We start from the raw sequence: 18124 nt of genomic DNA, 5'->3' as shown, positions 1-18124 counted from the left end.
ATACATTAAAGAGGCTGTTCAATTACACTCGTGTTGGGTGCTGTGAAGGAAGGTGTGTGGTGTACAGCTGGAGCAAGCAGCACAGTCTGTGAGGGAGGGTTTTGGGCGCTGAATCCAGTTTCATGCTCCTGTGCCCTTAAAGTCGGGCTCTTGGCTGCCATGGAGCTTGGCTGTTTAATCTAAATTTGGGGGATTAGGATGCTGCAGAAGTACCCTGGGTATCAGTGAACTGCCTTATAGTATCCCAGGTGATAGTTGGGTATTATAGTGGGACCATGATGTTTTCAAACAGTTCTTTGAACCGGCTTCCAAAGAAATGCATCTGTTAGGATGAGGGAGTAATTTACCAGTGTCATCTCCTACCTGGTTGGTCACCAGAGTCTCAGTCTTAGTGGCCACCCCCTTCCCCCTCATCTTGAGCATCTCTCTTAAAGCTGCTCTGCCAGGTGAAAAAAGAGGTCTTGCCACACAGAGAAGACCTTTTTATGGTTAGAGGTTTTATAAGTAGTCTCACCCCTCGGTAGGAGCCGCTAAAGGCACTCTCAAGGTCATTAGCAATTTGTCCAAAGCTGTATTTCCAAGTGTCTTTAGGTCTGAGGAGTTTATGACGGCACGCCTGTCATTTTTTGTCTTTCCCCGTAGGTATGTGTCTGATTTCACCAGTACTCTGCACTCAATACGAAAGAAGTGCAAGCTGGATGACATTCCGCCCAACTCCCTCTTTCAAGAAGATTGGACGGCTTTTCAGAACTCCATTAGGTAAAGCGGGGCTGTAACTGAAGCATGTGCCTAATGTAGTAAGCGTAAACATGGACAACAGAGTACGTAAAAATGATAAATGTGTTTGTAAGGGGTTCATTTTTTTCCTTTTACTGCCTTTTTTTTTTAAAGCAAATACTCTAGAATCTAAAAACAAACCAATAAACAAAAAACCAAACCAGACACCAAAAAGACCCTTCTGGCTCTTAAAATATTTTTAAAAGTTCTTTATGAACTCCTCATCTTTTTTGGTGACTTAAATTTTTCATATTTGGGTTATTTTTCCCCCCTTGGCATGTAGTTTTTACAGACCTGAAGTAACTTAGAGCTTATATTTTAGAAGCTGCACAGCTGATTCAGTCCTCTGTCTGGATCTGAACACATTGTCCCAAGCAGTGAGACAGTGCTGTTGGCCTGGAAAGGGCCGTGTACGAGTTCCAAGAAAGGCACTGAGGTCACCTTCCCAAGAGGTTGTTGACAGCCAGATTCTGGGGTCTCCTGTGTGACTGGTGGGCCAATAGGTAGATACCCTGTTGCCCCAAGCCCTGAGGTCTGGTGGGAGTGTGAAAAGCAGTGGCCTGAGAAGTTTGCCTCTTGATATGTGTAGTCAGAGAGCACAGGCTCCTGGCCTGTGGCCAGATCTGACCTATGGACATGTTTATTTGATCACAGCATTTAAAAAATTTTGGCTTAGTTACCAACATTTAAACCAGATTTAACATAATCCAGATTTCTAACATCACTTAAAAATTGGAAGCTCTGGGCCCACATTGTCTCAGGCCATGACCCACTAGGGCTGGTAGCCAAAGTGCACGGTAGACTGGGTGGGTATATGTTCTCTGGGCGCTGTGGCTCTCCTACTCCCATGTGGTCTAACAACTATACTATTAGGCTGAGATGAAAAGCAGTCTAGAAATTTCTTTTCCTTAAAACGATTCTTCATGGATATACATTCTGAAAAGAGAAGCTGTTCCTCACCCACTTACATCTCTTGCCTGACTCCTGGCTTAGGTGGTGTGTGCAGGGTACCCATGACGCATGCAGGTCTCAATGCAGTGGCCCATGCCAGGGCAGATCAGACCCTCTGAAGGCTGTCTTTAATTAGGGTAAATCCAGGACCTCCCAGGACCATTTGGAGTATCCTTATGGGATCTGATCTGGACTTTTACTATTTATTTATTTTAAAGATTTTATTTTTCCTTTTTCTCCCAAAGCCCCCCGGTACATAGTTGTGTATTTTTTTAGTTGTGGGTCCTTCTAGTTGTGGCATGTGGGATGCCGCCTCAGCATGGCTTGACGAGCGGTGCCATGTCCATGCCCAGGATTCGAACCAGCAAAACCCTGGGCTGCTGAAGCAGAGTGCATGAACTTAACCACTCGGCCACGGGGCCGGCCCCTGGAATTTTATTTTTTTGATGAAATTTAATGTTCTAGATGCTAACTATATCCCCTATCATCTGTGCTGACGTTGTATACTAGAAAATGCTATGCACAAGCTTGCTCTGTTGTACCGGAGGTGAGTGAAATATTTCACTTTCTCATAAACCTTTCTTATGATGGAATGCCTAGATACCCTAGTGATGATTGGCACTTTTAGAGAAAGTTAAAAGTTAACTAGACTTAAGATGTTTTTAATCCTTGGATTTGTCCTGACATTATAGTTTGGTGGTGAAGGACGCAGTAGCTGGAATTTGAGGCCTAGCATAAAATTACTTGAAAATTAAAGGATTATTAAATACAGATATGATGACCATTCAGGCTTATCTCTGAGAAACAAATGGATTAATCCTCGTCCGCCTTTCATGTGATCAGAGAAAGAAAGAATTCTAATATCAAAACAGTTTTCTCTTCTATGCCTAGCAAATAGCAGACATCTAACAAATATTAAGTAATGAATTTTGGTTTTTAAATTTTAGATACATGGTATTTCCAACCCCTTTTCCCAAGGACAAAGCCCAAAAGCACCTCTGTATTTTGGAAGTGTAAAATTATTTGAGATCGTGTTGGATAGAACTGTGATTCACAGCAGAGAGGCCTGTGACATGAAGGGACTAGCGTTTACTTTTTACATTAATTACTGATTAATGAAACATTTCAGGCAGGCCATCAAGTGGTTAACTGCTCTCCCAGAACCCAGCACACCACCAAAAGGAGTGAATAGTTAGAATTTTTATGAATGAGACAATGTTTATCCTGTAAACGTAGGCATTCCAGATGCTTGAGCCTGAAGTGCTTTCTGTTTTGTTTAGGATAATAGCCACCTGTGGAGAGCTCTTGAGGCAATGCGGGGACTTCGAGCAGCAGCTAGCAAACAGGTAGGAGGCAGCTGTGGGCGAGTCGCTGGGTTCTCCATCGGGAAGACCACGTTACAGTACCCGGCACAGCAGTGACAGCGTATGGTCAAATCTGAAAGCCACAGAGCTCGAGGCTGTCTGTACCTAGATAGGAGGTGTCATTATTGTCATCATTAAACATTTATTGAGCACCTAAAAAGGGCAAGGCTCTGACCTACTTGGCAATGGTCATATAATTTTGGTTAGAGATGGAAGTTTCAGCCTAAAGGAGGAAATAATACATCTTGTCTCCAAATTATGAATGGGTTGGGTTCCCACTGCTTGTTTGCAAGTCAGTTACTGGGACCGAAATAAATTTCCCCATAGAAACGGCATTATACGTGGTGGTGAAGTCTCCTGGGCCAGCCCACAGAGTCGGGATGAACCCAGCCAGCCTGCCCCCTGGGTCCTGCGGCAGAATTCTCTGTTGTCCAAGGGAGCGTGTGTCAAAGGAGGGTTTCTGGGGTTGGCCCTGGGAAAAGTCCTTTCTGCCCCCTTTCTCTATTCTGATGGCTGCCGGGGCTTTCCATTGCTCTGAAGGGGCCCCTTTCAGAACAGTTTGCCCCTCAAAGCACTCTAGTCTCCCGCATTTCCTCCTTTCTTCCTTTCAGCTAAATCTCTCGTTCCCTTGGTCCAGCTGAGCTCCCTCTTCTCCAGGAGCTGCTGGAGACGTGTGTCTCACAGGGTGGTGTGAGGGGCTGGCAGCAGTCCCTTCACCCTTCTCTGGGATGATTCTTGATTGTCCTCCAGTACTCTCTGCAGGAGGGAATTTCTGGCAGTGGCACAAAGTGAAATGAAAATTGAGGCTTTAGGGGACCAGATGGGAGAGAGGGATGAGTTGCCAAGGAAGGAGGTCAGAGGTCAGAGGTCAGACCGGGCCATGGAGTCAGTGCTCTGAGTTGGCCATTTCTTCTTCTCACCACTCTTTGTCTTCTTTCATTTCTGAACCCACGGATTGTCTTCAAGTCCCAAGATTTTTCACCATGGTTCTTGTTATGGGGAAAGGCTTGCAGTGGGATAGAATGGGCGGCTATTGCTGTTCATAACTCCCGAATGGCCTAGCACAGAAATTGTGTGACTTCCTGGAATGAATAAAACTGAAGCACCACAGGCATACAATGGAATGTGTGTAAATAGTATAAATGATGAAGTAAACGCCCCCTCCCACCTGTTCCCCTGACCCACACCTGTGCTCCCCTGTACACTTGCACCCATGGTGAAGGGAGCCTGTGATAGAGGGGTGAGTAGGTCTGGGTTCATGGAGGACTTCTAGAAAGAGGTGAAAATTTAACATTTATATATGTAAAAGAAAGGCATGTAGATTATTCTTTTCTTTGTTTGTTTCTTTCTTTTTTTTTTGGTGAAGAAGATTGGCCCTGAGCTAACATCTGTTGCCAATCCTCCTCTTTTTGCTTGAGGAAGATTGTTGCTAAGCTAACATCTGTGGCAGTCTTCCTCCATTTTGTATGTGGGATGCTGCCACAGCATGGCTTGATGAGCGGTGCCATGTCCACACCCAGGATCTGAACCCACAAACCCCAGGTCACCAAAGCAGAGTGCGCAAACTTAACCACTACACCACCAGGCCGGCCCCTTCTTTTCTTAAAGCTTTTATTTTTACTTTTTCTTCCCAAAGCCCCCAGTACATAGTTGTCTATTTTTAGATGTGGGTCCTTCTAGTTGTGGCATGTGGGATGCCCCCTCAGCATGGCTTGATGAGTGGTGCCATGACCGTGCCCAGGATCCAAACCCCTGGGCCACTGAAGCGGAGCGCGTGAACTTAACCACTCGGCTACGGGGCCAGCTCAATTTTTTTTTTTTTTAAGATTTTATTTTCCCCTTCTTAATTATAGTAGTAATTACTGCCTGGCCCTAGCACCTTGCAAAAATTAAAACAGTTCACGAGTATACAAAATGAAAACTGAAGATCTACTCACCCCAAAAATTCTTCTCTCCAGGAGAAACATTGTTAACGGCTCCCCCACCCCCTACTTTGTGACGTTCATTGAGCCCTGCATTAAGGACTTTGCATGAATTGGCTATTAATCCTCCCAGTGGCCAGAGAAGTAGGTACTGTTCTTACCCCCATTTACCGATGAAGGGACATTGAGGCATAGAATTTGGCACAGGTAATAACTTTTTAAGTAAAAGAAATTATTTGCAGAAATAGCTGTGTCTGAGGTGATACAGCTATGAGGCAGTGATTTGAACCTGAACATCAGCTGAGTTATCCAGAGTGTGTGAGTGTCACCCACCACACTGTCCTTTCTCACAGATTAGCATCTGTCCTTAGACTTGGGTTTCTCTGCCTATATATATATGTCAGAGATCTTTTCATATCAGAGCATACAGACTTTCCTTAATCTTTTAATGAAGACAAATAGTACATTTTAAAGAGTGAAGAAGGATCTGGTTAGGAAGATGAACAGGGACCTGACAGATAAAGGACGAGCCCCTCTAAGTGCATTTTTCAGCCCAGAGAGGCTAAAGGCCTGGCCCAGACTTTGGCATCAGATGAGAACAGACTGGGTGTATCTAGAGGAGCCTCTTTAAGAGGTGATGTCATTCTGGAAGCACTGAGCCTGGCAAGGGAAAAGAGTGGCAGTCACCATCTGTGTTCCCATCAGGGAGGCCACTCGTGTGGCAACTGCCTATAAAGCTTATCTTATCTCCCCATAAACTTCACCCGCAGAACCCAGACTTCTACCAAGGACCACTCCCCCTGGGTGGCAGAGGCAATAGCTCGAAACGCTCCAGGTTACTTCAGCACCAAGAATGACATTGGCTGTCAGGCTCTTAAGATCAGCTCCTCACAGAAGGGGATCATTTTGTGTTTTATGGGATGAGTAAAGCAGGGCCGAGTTGGGTGTCACCTGAGGGATTTCTTTTTACTGGGCGAGCTGGGTGAGATACATGCAGATTGCCCTGGCTCCTCTGTACCTTCATGGTGGCCACCACTTACTTTCAGAATAGTGCTATTTTTAGCAGGATAAGGTCTTAGTGGGCCAGTTCAATGGGACAATCAGGTTTGGGCAATCCAATATACATTTACAAGTTTCCATGGCTGAGGAGTGGTTAACACCTTTTCGTGGAAAGGAAATGAGTTGAGGAAATAGATGGAATTGTAATGTTTGTCCTCCCCTGCGCATCCTTACTGTATTCTCCTGGCACAGCAGTTGGCACATGGGCACATGTTGGATTCCCCCGTTCATCTCTGAGCTTCTTGAGGTCATAGACTGATATCCCCAGGACCTAGCTCAGAGCTCATTATAATGATGAGAAGATGTTTCTTTGATGAATGAAGAATCAAGTGTTTATTTCAGTATCGTTTACTTCACAGTACTAGTAAATATAGTAGGAAGTTAGCTTCTAATGATTAGATCGTCAAATGGTGTCTGTCTGGGTGAAGACGAGGCTAGGGGAGAGATGCCATTAGATCCTTGGAGTTGGAGTTATATTTATTCTGACATTTTTTAAATATTAGATTGGGTTTTTATTGTACAGCACACTGTTCTGACATTTAAATTATAATCTTTAATATTTTTCTTCAGCTTGGTTGGCAGACTGATGCCACTTTCCCCCAGCTGACTGAGACTGAGACACATATTGCAGTAATCCTGTGAAGGAGAGCTGACTTCCCAGAGGGCAAAGAGCCGGGGTTACCTATCATTCAAAAAATAATTAGTGAGCACCTGCCAGGTGCCAGGCACTGTGCTAGGCGCCAGGAATTCAAAAATGAAGACCACTCTGTGTTTCATCCTCACCATCTGGTGGGAGAGAGATGAGACAACATGTGATAGAGGCCATAAGAGAGGTTAGAGGCTGATGGGAGCAGAAGACTGAGTGCCTGGGGGGCGTGTTAGGAAAGATGTGGCAGGGGAGAAGTCCCTGGGGCCAGTCCTTGAAGAAGTAGGATTCTCCCAGGTGCACAGATGAGGGGAGCGCATTTCAATCGAGGGAGAATGTGAGCAAGGCATGCCAGTGTGGAAACCACGGTGTGTGGGATGGGGAGCATTTGGCATGAGCAGAGGGAATATTTTTAAGGATATGGAGGGCTCCAGCAATGGAGGGCCCAGGGTGCCATGCCTAGACATTTTTAGTTCTATCTGGGGGGCACTGAGGGATCTTTGAGAAAAAGACAAAATCAGATTTGCATTTTGGAAAGATCATTCTGTTAACCCTTAGGAGGACAGATTAAGTGGAGCATGGAAGGACTAGAGGAAGGGAAGGCTACTGAGATCCAGACAAGGAATGGCCAAGATTTGGAAGTAAGATGGTGGCAGTGACGGACCACAGTTTGACAGATAAAAGCCCCAAAAGACTAAAAAGATAAAAGATTAAGCCATAGGCTGAAGCAACAAGGAAAAGTGTAACTTGATCTTAATGGCAGAGGCAGGTGGCTGCTTGTGTCATCCAGGCTTCCTGAGGAAGGCCCTGTCCGCAGGATTTGTTTGCAAATACAGACATTCCTTGACAAACTCATGGGATTTGTTTTTGCAAAAGTGAGTGCAGCCTGAAAACTGCCGTTTCCAAAGCAGTTTCTTTCGTAAGAGATTACAGTGAAGGAGGGGTCAGGGAGTTAGCCTAATGTCTATTCTCCTGGTTACGTGTGTGCATATCATTCTGTACACGTTTAAATGTGTAGGCTGAAGGTAGAGTTGGGCTGAGGAATAAGTGGAGATTTTCACCATCCATCAGGGGGAGGTCCTCCTACTTGAAGGAGAGACTCAGCTTCCCCAGCAGCACTAGAGGTTGATCATCACGTAGAACCTCATCGAGGCACTTCTCTCTCAGAGCAATTGGAAATTGCCAACTTGTCTCAGTAGATCTCTGTGTAGCACGTAAACCACGAAAGTAAACTTGACAGTGCCGATGAATACAAACACCCGGTGTGCCTGCCAGTGTGAGCCCTGTGGGTGGGGGCATGCAGTGAGCCGCTGTCACTGTTCTCCAGGGACCAGCTGTCTCACTGCTGAGTCTAGCGCCTCTGCAAGTAGAGGTGCTGGTGGCTCCGCATGGCTTTGACTCTTCTGAACAGTGATGCTCCTATAGCAAAAAGGTCTAAGTAGAGAGTGTGCAGTATTCCAGCTGTGGTCAACTGACAGCTGCCCTGGGTAGGCTGTACGTCATATCAGGAAGATGGTGACTTCTGGTGGCTTGAGTGTTAAATAGGACATAAAAACGCCTAGTGTTTATTGTGCATCTGAGGTCCAGCTCACACCTAAATGATGAAGGACGTCTTCATTTCCTTATAAAACGGACCTTAAATCAATCTGCCTCATAAGGATTTCCTGAGATTTAGTAAGGAGCAATCTGAATGCTCCAAGAAGAAAGTTCCATACAAATAGCTCTGGGCATAATGGTCATCACTTTCATTACAGGATTTTGTCCACAGCTGGGAAGTATCTGTCTGACTCCTACAGCCCTCGGAACCTGACCGGTTTTCAGGATAGCATCTTGATAGACAAGAAGAGCTCTGCCAAGAACCCGTGGCAAGAATATAATTACCTCCAGAAAGATAACCCTGCTGAATATGCCAGTTTAATGGAAATACTTTACACCCTCAAGGTATGGGACCAGACTGATGGCATTCTTGCAAATGAAAGCTTTTCCCTTCTCACTCACCCTTTCCCTGAGCCAAGCTTTCTGGCCATGTGTGTGGGCCCTGGGCGGTGGCATGCGCTGCTGCCACATCTCTGTCTCATTTATGTTGGGGATTTAAGGTGCTAATAAACTACACTGGGTTGGAACCAATCGAAATATAGATGTAGGAGTTGGACAAATAGAGCTTTATTACTGATGAAAGGTAGGTTGGAGAGTGTGGCTTTCCGTCTGCTGCCAAATGGGCTCACTGTATTTTACTCCAGACTTAAACTTGTCAACGGGATGGGCAAAGCTGGACAGCCCCTGGCTCGTATGCACGGTCAGTCCCCTTTTACTGAGTGGCAGAGAGGGGACCAGAACGTGTAGTGCCTACAGGTGGCCAGAAGCTGTGAGGAGGACACCAGCCCAGCAGTCAGATAAGTTGCTTCTCTTCCCCAGCGGGGGACGGGGTGGAGAGAAACCAGGAGCAGCCCTCTACTGCAAGTGCCTCCACATAGCAACACGAGCGCGGGGGAGAAGTGTTCCCTCCTGGGTGTTCCTTTAGTTTAAACTCTCAGTTTGTCTACCGTAAAGCTGCGCTTGGGGCCGGCCCCGAGGCGCAGCGGTTAAGTGTGCACTTTCTGCTTCGGCAGCCCAGGGTTCGCCAGTTCAGATCCCGGGTGGGGACATGGCACCACTTGGCAAGCCATGCTGTGGCAGGCATCCCACATATAAAGTATAGGAAGATGGGCACAGATGTTAACTCGGGGCCAGTCTTCCTCAGCAAAAAGAGGAGGATTGGCAGCAGATGTGTTAGCTCAGGGCTAATCTTCCTAAAAAAAAAAGAAAAGAAAAAAGCTGCCCTTGACTTTGAACTTTGGGCCCCTTGGGGTCCAGGGACAGGTGAACCTCCCAACACATGGAATAAGTCACATATGTCCCTGGGAATGGCCCCAGGGTTCTAAGAGAGCAATAGCATCCTTTACAGAATCATCCCCTCATCCCCCTGGTCCAGTTTGAAGCTTACTCTCTTGGTGATAGGCAGAGGAGACATTACTGTTCCCATAGCACTAAATACAATCTAAAATGATCCTGACAGGCCTTGAGCTATGGGGGTGACTGCACAGTGTGCCTCTGCACATGTCTGAGGCCTCAGCATTGCCCTTGCAGGGTCTCCCCCATCCCTCTGCACCTTGGCCCACCAGCTGGCTGCTTTTGAGCTTGACAAACACTTCTTAAAGCAATTCTGCAAGTTCATTCATCCATGCTTCTGTGACTAGGTTACAGCAACTCTGTTTATCTTTATTGCTAATCTGATTTATGTCTGTTTGTTGTTATCGGTTCATAGCAAAACTAAGGTTACATTTTCCATCTCTGTGTTTTCTCAGGCTGTTTGGAATTCCTTGGGACTCACACAGGTTGTACATACTCTGGAGTGCAGCCGAGTGTAAATGACCTGACCTCACTGGGAGTCGGGGCTCTATCCATCACTCTTCTTTATCCATGATACTTCTGATCATTTTCTCCTTCCTCCTCTATCCCTGAGGGACAGTCACAGGTTAATTTTTCCTAAACTGCGAATCCATGAGCTTATGTTAGCTCAGAATGCACCCGAATCACCTGGGAAAGTGAATTAAAAATATAGGTTCCCAGGTTCCAGAACCCTGCTGGATTCTTTTTTTTTAAAGATTTTATTTTTTTCCTTTTTCTCCCCAAAGCCCCCCAGTACATAGTTGTATATTCTTCATTGTGGGTCCTTCTAGTTGTGGCATGTAGGACGCTGCCTCGGCGTGGTTTGATGAGCAGTGCCATGTCCGCGCCCAGGATTCGAACCAATGAAACACTGGGCCGCCTGCAGCAGAGCACGTGAACTTAACCACTCAGCCACGGGGCCAGCCCCCCTGCTGGATTCTGATTCAGTAGTTCTGGAGTAAAGCCTGTGTATCTAGATAATTCAGCATGTTCCCCAGGGGGTTCTGGGGCACAGCCAGGTTTGGAAACCTCTCTCACTATTTTTCTCTCAGTGGCTTTTCAAAATGTTTAACTTGCTAATACCGTGATTGGATTCAGGGCCTAACAACCTGTCTTTTGCATTTTCTTGTCTTAGGAAAAAGGATCAAGTAACCACAACCTGCTGTCTGCATCTCGGGCGGCCCTGACTCGTCTTAACCAGCAGGCCCACCAGCTGGCTTTTGATTCGGTTTTCCTGCGCATCAAACAGCAGCTCCTTCTCATTTCCAAGATGGACGTGAGTTTTCCACTGACACAGAGATGCCCCTGGGCCCTGCCTCCTTCTCAAGCATATTGAGTATGGGCTTAACCACCCCCCCCCAAGAGCTTTAGGAAGAGCCCACTTTGAGTTTCTTAGGCTAGAATTCCCACCATTCAGAGTCACTGTTCCCTTGCAACTTATTGCTGAGCAAGAATTTCTTATCTTAATTGTAGGTACTGAGATTTTATTTTCTGACCGTTTCTTGGGGTTAGTACTGTCACTCAGTTAACTTTCGCCATTTGGAGCAGCATAGCCCTCTCAGGGAGAAGTAAGGGAGCTGATGGGCCAATGGATATGTTGGGGCAGGGCAGAGGAGCTAACTGTCTCGGGAAGTTGAATTGTGGTTGTGCCACAAGCATTTCTGGAGTGGTGGTTCTGGCACTTTCCTCAGGGAGTGCCTTACTAGGTTTGCTCTGGTGTTTTTGAGGAGGTTTGAAGGGTTCCGCTCTTTTCTGTCCCTGATGCGTTTTCTGTTTGGCTCTTCCTGGCGTCTCACTTTCCTTGCCTCTCACCCTCCTCTCTTTTCTGTCAGTAATATTTTCTCTACTGGCTCTGTCTTCCCCGGGTCCAGATCTCATCACTTTCCTTTTGAATTCCTGGGACAGTCCCCTGGTTAGTCTTTCTCCTTGAGTCTCTCTGGCTTCACTGTTTTTTTAAAGATAGTCTTTTGGGAAAGATCTAGTTACGAGCCTTTAGTAACCAAGAGATTCTTTTAGGAAGCAACCAGAAATTGTGTGGCATAATTACAAGTTCTTTGCTTTCTGTTACCCTCTGGAAAGCATACTTGTATGATCTTGTCTGAGCCCGTCTCTGGATCTCAGAATCTCCATCCAGAAAATGACATGGTTGAACTACATGATTTCAAGGTTCTTTCTGTCTCTGAAATTCTTTGATTTTCATTTTGATTTTTCCGTGCAAAATGCCATGAGATCCACTTCAACCAGATTTTGCAGTTATAAATGGATCAGGGACGAGGTAAAGCTGGAGGAGAGCCACTGCTGTCACAGTGTAGCAGGAGTGATGTCGATGACGGTCAGCTGTGCCTAGGCACCACCTGTATGTGGTCTCAGTGGACCACATGGCTGAGGTTATCAAGTCCTCTGTGAGCCTCATCGACCTTTAAAATGGGGATGTGGTCATTCTCACTGTGCAGCTATGTGAGGATTAAATGAGACTTTGATTATGCTAGAATTTAGCACAGCACATGCCACAGAGTAGATGCTTAATAAGTGGTGGTTTTCTTCCTTTCTGTGATTCTCATTTTTTAAGGGAAATGATAATTTTTTAAAATAAAAATTGCATATCTTCATTTTTAGAAATTCAGCAATACAGGAAAGTACAAAGAAAAAAGTAATAAATCCCTTCAAAATCACACCATCTAAAAATGTGGGACCTGGTATAAATGTAAACATGGTGTTTGTCATCCCAGACGTCACTTCCTGCCCACTCACATATTGAAGGCTGGACGAGCATCAGTAGTTATTAGATCCACAAGGAGAAATGGAATTGTGCTACGCATGCTATTTTTAAAACAAAGTGTATACAATATAAATTTTATTTGAATTTAACTAGAAAAAGAGGATAAACTAAATGAAACTAAAGGAATTGTTGAACTTGAGATAATAGTTTCTTCCCCACAAAAGGTGTTAGTTCCCAGAAGATCTCTCCAAGATTAAGAAGAAGAGATTATGAAAACTGTTAAGAGACTGGAGTCATTGTTTTTGTTAACCGCGTTTCCATTTTAGATGGGTACAATATTGATTCACCTGCTCTGAAGGATGAGGGGATTAGCATTCCTTCCATCTCTCATCTCCTTTCCCCAACCTCCAGGTTGGGTTGCTTTTATTATTTTTATTTTGTCAAAGCTTAGTATCTTGACCTTATGTTCTGAAACCTTAATTCTCCCAGTTATTTCGTCTTAGTTCTACATTGAAACGGGTTTGGTGCTTCCCGCCTGTCCTTTTCACCTCTCCTTCTGCATTCCAGAGCTCCTTAGTGTGACTGGCTCTTGGTTGCTCTAATCTCCTCCAGGTCTCACCACCACGCCTGGCTGTTGGGAATGGGCGCAGGCGGCTTTGGGGATTAGGAGGAGTTCTCCGCCGGCCTGAGAGCTCACAATACAAAGGCAAACACTTCCGCCTTAAGGATTTGAAAATTAAACCCTGGTCATTAAATGTTTGTTTTTAATGTTTGCTAGCAAATTGTATTGCCCTTTTATATTATAAGAATATTAACCAACACTATATTCCATTTCAAAATAGATTATTGAAGTTTACCTGTGTTATCTGGTGACAGATGGGTAGAAAAGCCCATTCAAAGGAAAGCTGAAATAAATTTTGAACAATTGGAAAATAACCTACAGCTTTTCCCTATTGGCATCTTCAAGTCCACCTTCTCTGTCTGTGTTTAAGCCCCTCCCTAACTCGGTGCACTGTGTCTCACTCTTGTTCCAAAGACCACTGCTCCACTCTGGCTCTTCTTTCCCTCTCCCCTCACCTGATCACCGCTGCCATCACTCCTCCCATCTCCTCTCTGAAGCCTTTCCCAGGTCCTCCAGCCACAGTGCTGGTCCCTTGAATGTACTCCGTCACGCTGGGCTTCCCCACAGCTGGGCCCTGGCTCCTGTCCTGCCCCGTGGTCTTGCTCCTCCCCAATCTCTGCTTAGCTGACCGTCACCACCTCTGCTCCTTGCTGCACCCCTCTTTGCCAATGACTTTACCACCAAGTTGTATTGTTCCTTCTTTTTCAGTATGTCTCCCATCTGTTTCTGTGGCCACTGCCCTAGTTCAGATTCTCATCATCTCTGAACTGTTTCTTGAGCTTTTCATCTGCCTCCTCACCCTTAGTCCTCCAGAGTTGCTGCATTAACCTTCATAAAGCGTTGCTCTGATTTTTGTCTCTCCCCATTCAAAACCCTTACCTGGCTTCCCAAGGCCAGTATGATAATCTAGTTTTTAAAACTTTTTATTATGGAAATTTTCATACATATGTAAGAGTAGAGAGAAGAAAATAATGAACTCCACGTCCTCATCACTCTGCTTCAATGACAACTGACTCCTGGCCATCGTGTTTCATATATACCTCCTTACCTAAAATAGAACTCTAAAAGCAATCACAATACCATCATCACCCCTAAAAAGGAACATTAAAAATAACTCCTTAATACCATCAATCAGCGTTCAAATTTCCAGTTGTCTTATAAATGTCACATTATAACTGTTTGAATCGGGATCTAGATGGGTTCTGCACGTTGAGATTGAGAAGTCTTTCATGTCTCTTTTGAACTATGGTTGCCCTTCCATCTCTTTCGCTGTCATTTTCCCTTTCAATTTATTTTTTGAAGATAAAGACTTTCCTTAGTCTAGAATTCAAAGCTACATCTTCTCTTTCCAGCCTTCTCTCTTGACACCTCATGCATCCTGTGGCCAGCCCCTTCCCTAGTCACCCTGAGCTCTTGCTCCTGTGAACTCTGATTGCATAAAACCTTGCGTCTGCCACTGAAAACTCTTGAGGTGGAAGTCTGCATGTGTGTGTGTGTACGCGTGCTCATGCACACCAGTGCGTGTGCAGGGGAAAGAGTGGGGGTTACAGAGTAAGAGTGTGTCAGGTGGTCTTGGTTCCCCAAGGGGCTTCTGGAGAGCAAGAACCACGTCTTAAATTTCCTAGTCTCCTCTTGACAATGCCCAGCACAAGGTGCTATACATCTGGGCACTTGGTACCAGAGGATGATGGGAGTGCTCCTTCTCAGTGGGGTGGGAGCTAACTGAAAGCAAGTAGGACATTTTGAAATGAAATAGGATTCTCAAGCTGGAACAAGTTTATCAAACTGTAGGGGCAGGAGTCGGGGAGAAAAGAACTCGTCCAGAGCAAAGAAAATTTGACATAACTGCGTTGGTGCCAGAGAGCCTGGGGAGGACAGCTGAGGCTTGGCCTGGGGTAGAAGTGCAGGAGTGGATGTGATCATTACATTCCCGGAATGCTACTTAAAGGATCAAGCAACCAGGTGGGGCATCAGGTGGCTGCAGAGAGCTCCTGCAACAGGACGTGTGTAACTACCTGTGTGCCGGTGACTGGTCTCCCTCTGTAGGGAACTCCGAGAAGGCTCGCACAGTGGTGTCACAGATGTTGCCACTTTAAATGGCGAAAGAAGACATTTTGGTGCTGGGAGTCTCCCCAGACAGAGGGCTCATGAAGAGGGCAAAGGGCCGCTGATGGGCTTGCAGGCTCCCTCCTCTCCCTTTCCCTCTGGGCTCTGAATCAGATGAGAAGGGGGTCCCGAAGCCAGGTAGAGATGAAAGCAGCAGCTTTCGCCTAGTGAAGGAGTGGTGAATGTGTTTTGGATATCCCTGCAGCTGGAGAGGGCTTCCCAAGCCTCCCCCGAGAGATGTGGGATTTACATGTGGTCTCTGTGGAGGATTTTAGGGGTCCTAGTCTCTTTGGAGTCCTGAAGATCCAAGAGTTTGTGGGGCTCCCTGCACCCAACAGCTTTTTACTTGATGGCCTTACTCAGTAGAGAAACTCAGGCCAAAGGATATCCAGCTCTCTTCATTTCTCGTTCAGAATGAGATAAACAAAAGGGATTGATTCCCATGAAATAGTTCAGTTGAGAAGGCGGGAGTTGCTATTTTATGGATCTCCAGGAACGCAGAGAGAGAGAAAGGATTCCGTTCTCTGTGGCAGGCTTCAAAGTGCTGATTTAAAGAGGAGACATCCCTGGTCTGCCAAGTGGTGGTGATTCCAAAGGCCGTCTCTGAGCGAAGATGACACCTTTGAGAAGGCTGCGTTCTTTGTGTATTTTCTGGCGTGTAGTACTTTCCTGTGCTGCCATGACAGTGATCGCTTCCTCTTCCTCCCTCCCTAGAGCTGGAACACAGCCGGCATTGGAGAGACCCTGACCGACGACCTGCCCACGTTCAGTCTCACCCCTCTCGAGTACATCAGTCATGTAAGAGCTTCTCTGCGGTTTTCTCCATGGTGGTCATAGCATTTCAGACCTCGCCCTGGCTTTTGATTCCGGCCCTTCTGAGTAAAGCAGTCATTATCGCATCAGTGCTGTCTGGACCTTTGCTTTTGGGTAATCTACATCCAGATCCAGCATTTTCAGGAAATGCAGCTGATTTCCTGAAGTCAGCTGATGAAACAAGCTGATTGCAAAACCTAACATGTTCCCACCCCTCCCCCCTCCCTCCAGTATGAGGTGTAGCCATACCTGAGGGCATCCGAGCGTGGGTCCAGGAGGGTATTCTGACTCGGGAGAACAAGAAGCAGATGGCCAGATTCTTCTCTCTGACTTTTCAGGAGAACAGTGTGTGTATAGGGGTGAAGTCAAATTCAGCAAACTTTTTGTGAGCACCTACTGTGTGCCAGGCCCTGTGCTGAGTGCTCTCATATTTAATTTCACAGCAGCAAATAAATCTCTTAACAAGAATTGCAGTTATAGAGGCTTAACATTAAAAAAGAACAGAATAAGCCCCACAGAAGAGCAGGGGCGCTTGAGTCCTTTCTTCCTTCTCCCTTCACCCCTGGAAGTTGAGAGTCACCCAGACATCTGCACATGGCCTTTCCTTTCGTTCCTTCCTGCAGTCCAGCTCAGCTGCTCTGAAATGTCAGTGTGCATAAGAAATACTCGAGAGGAGGAATATACCCCAGTTGTGTGTACCGCATGTTGTGGGGGATTTCTGGGATTCTCGGGGGTGATCTTGAGATAGACAATTCCTGCCTCATTGTCTCACTTTAGAACCCACCCCTATGTAAGGAATGACTCTGTCCTAATAGATGCAAAGGGATTTTAGAAGTAAATATTGTCTAGGCAGAAGATGTGCGCGGTGATCCTGCTAGCAGGTAGAATGGAAGGCATTCTGCGCTCTGCTCAATGGGAGCAGCGTCAAATCCAAAATAGCAACCGTTTTCCTTCTGTTTTCCAGGACATTACCCAATATCCTGTGCTGATGAAACTGTTAAGATGTGGGTTGGTCTTTACAACCAATGGAATAATCTTATTTTTGGAATCGAGTCCATATGCATTATAATCTAAGTTAATTCAGGAAATGATGTTGCTGGAGGGACTTGAGAGGTTGTTGAATTGATTTTCAAGTTGAAGAAACTGAGAGGTAGAGGAGTAAGGATGGCTAGAGTGAGCTTCCAGACCAGGGCCCTTTCCCACATGCTGCGACCCTCCTGAGTTGTGGATACTGTCCTGGGGGCTGATGACCTGAACTCGGGAAAGGAGCAGTTACTGAACATGCAGTGTGTGCAAGGACGGTGCTGGGCTTTTATCGGTGCTGTGAGATAGTGCACGGTGTAGACAGAATTTTGTGTTAACAACAACTCGGTGAGCTGGTTGGCAGGAGTCCTGTTTCACAGGCAGGCCCCGAGGCTCTGAGGAATGGGAATTGGGTGGGAAGCCCTTTATCCAGCAGCTGCTCTGTTAGGACACCAGGCGCTTTACATATGTATCACACAGTATCAATTTCATTCTCGCCACAGCGCTTTGAAGCTTTGAAGTAAGTATGAGATAATCCTCATTTCAGAGATGATGAAACCAAGGTCCAGACAGATTAAGTAAATTGCCCAAGGTCACACAATGGTAGAGCCAGAACACAACCCAAGTCCTTCTGACCACAAAGCTTTTTATTTTTCTTGAGTCATTGAGCTACTCAAACAGGATATCAAGGAGCATTTATTGAATATGTGAGAATAGTGGACAACTATCCACAGGTGTGATCACAAACATCCCTTTCCACATTGATTTCCAAAAAATATATATAGAACTTCTGAGAGAAACCAGGAATCATGGAATCTGTCTAGGAACCACAGTAATCCCCACAATCTAAGGCCAATTAATTGAAGTTTGAGAGGTCCTATTATTGAAATTTTGTACCTAAATGACAGTTTGTCTTGTTACTGAATGCCCTCACCACACAGAACGGTGTGAGCATTATAAAGGGTGAAATAGGAGAAAATGCTTTGAAAAATTAAAAACAGCAAAGATGCAAGATGTCATGATGATGATGCTTTATTTCAAGTAAAACTAGGTCTGTGGATTTAGCCAAAAGGTTATGGCTACAGATGAAAGATGTACCAAACTCAGGAATATGCCCAGGGTCTTTGCATGTACTAGGTATTCAGGAAGTGCTTGCTGAATGGAATTAGAATGGAGAAATTCGAGCTCCAGAAA

The 18124-nt window shown here is 45.7% G+C and overlaps 1 protein-coding gene across 2 annotated transcripts in view; it reads left to right on the top strand.

The window, feature by feature from the left end:
- Nucleotides 1-18124, top strand: part of COG7 (component of oligomeric golgi complex 7) — an 83680-nt gene that overhangs the window by 51164 nt on the left and 14392 nt on the right. For both annotated transcript variants that reach the window (XM_046666399.1, XM_046666398.1), the window contains 5 exons: nt 643-759; nt 3009-3074; nt 8474-8660; nt 10783-10923; nt 15809-15892. In XM_046666399.1, coding sequence (XP_046522355.1) covers nt 643-759; nt 3009-3074; nt 8474-8660; nt 10783-10923; nt 15809-15892 — 595 coding nt within the window. The remainder of the gene's footprint in view (nt 1-642; nt 760-3008; nt 3075-8473; nt 8661-10782; nt 10924-15808; nt 15893-18124) is intronic.

This window comes from Equus quagga, chromosome 7, assembly GCF_021613505.1.
Source record: "Equus quagga isolate Etosha38 chromosome 7, UCLA_HA_Equagga_1.0, whole genome shotgun sequence".
NCBI lineage: Eukaryota > Metazoa > Chordata > Mammalia > Perissodactyla > Equidae > Equus > Equus quagga.
Note: the sequence above shows the minus strand (reverse complement) of the source record. Positions and strands in the feature narration are given on the sequence as shown.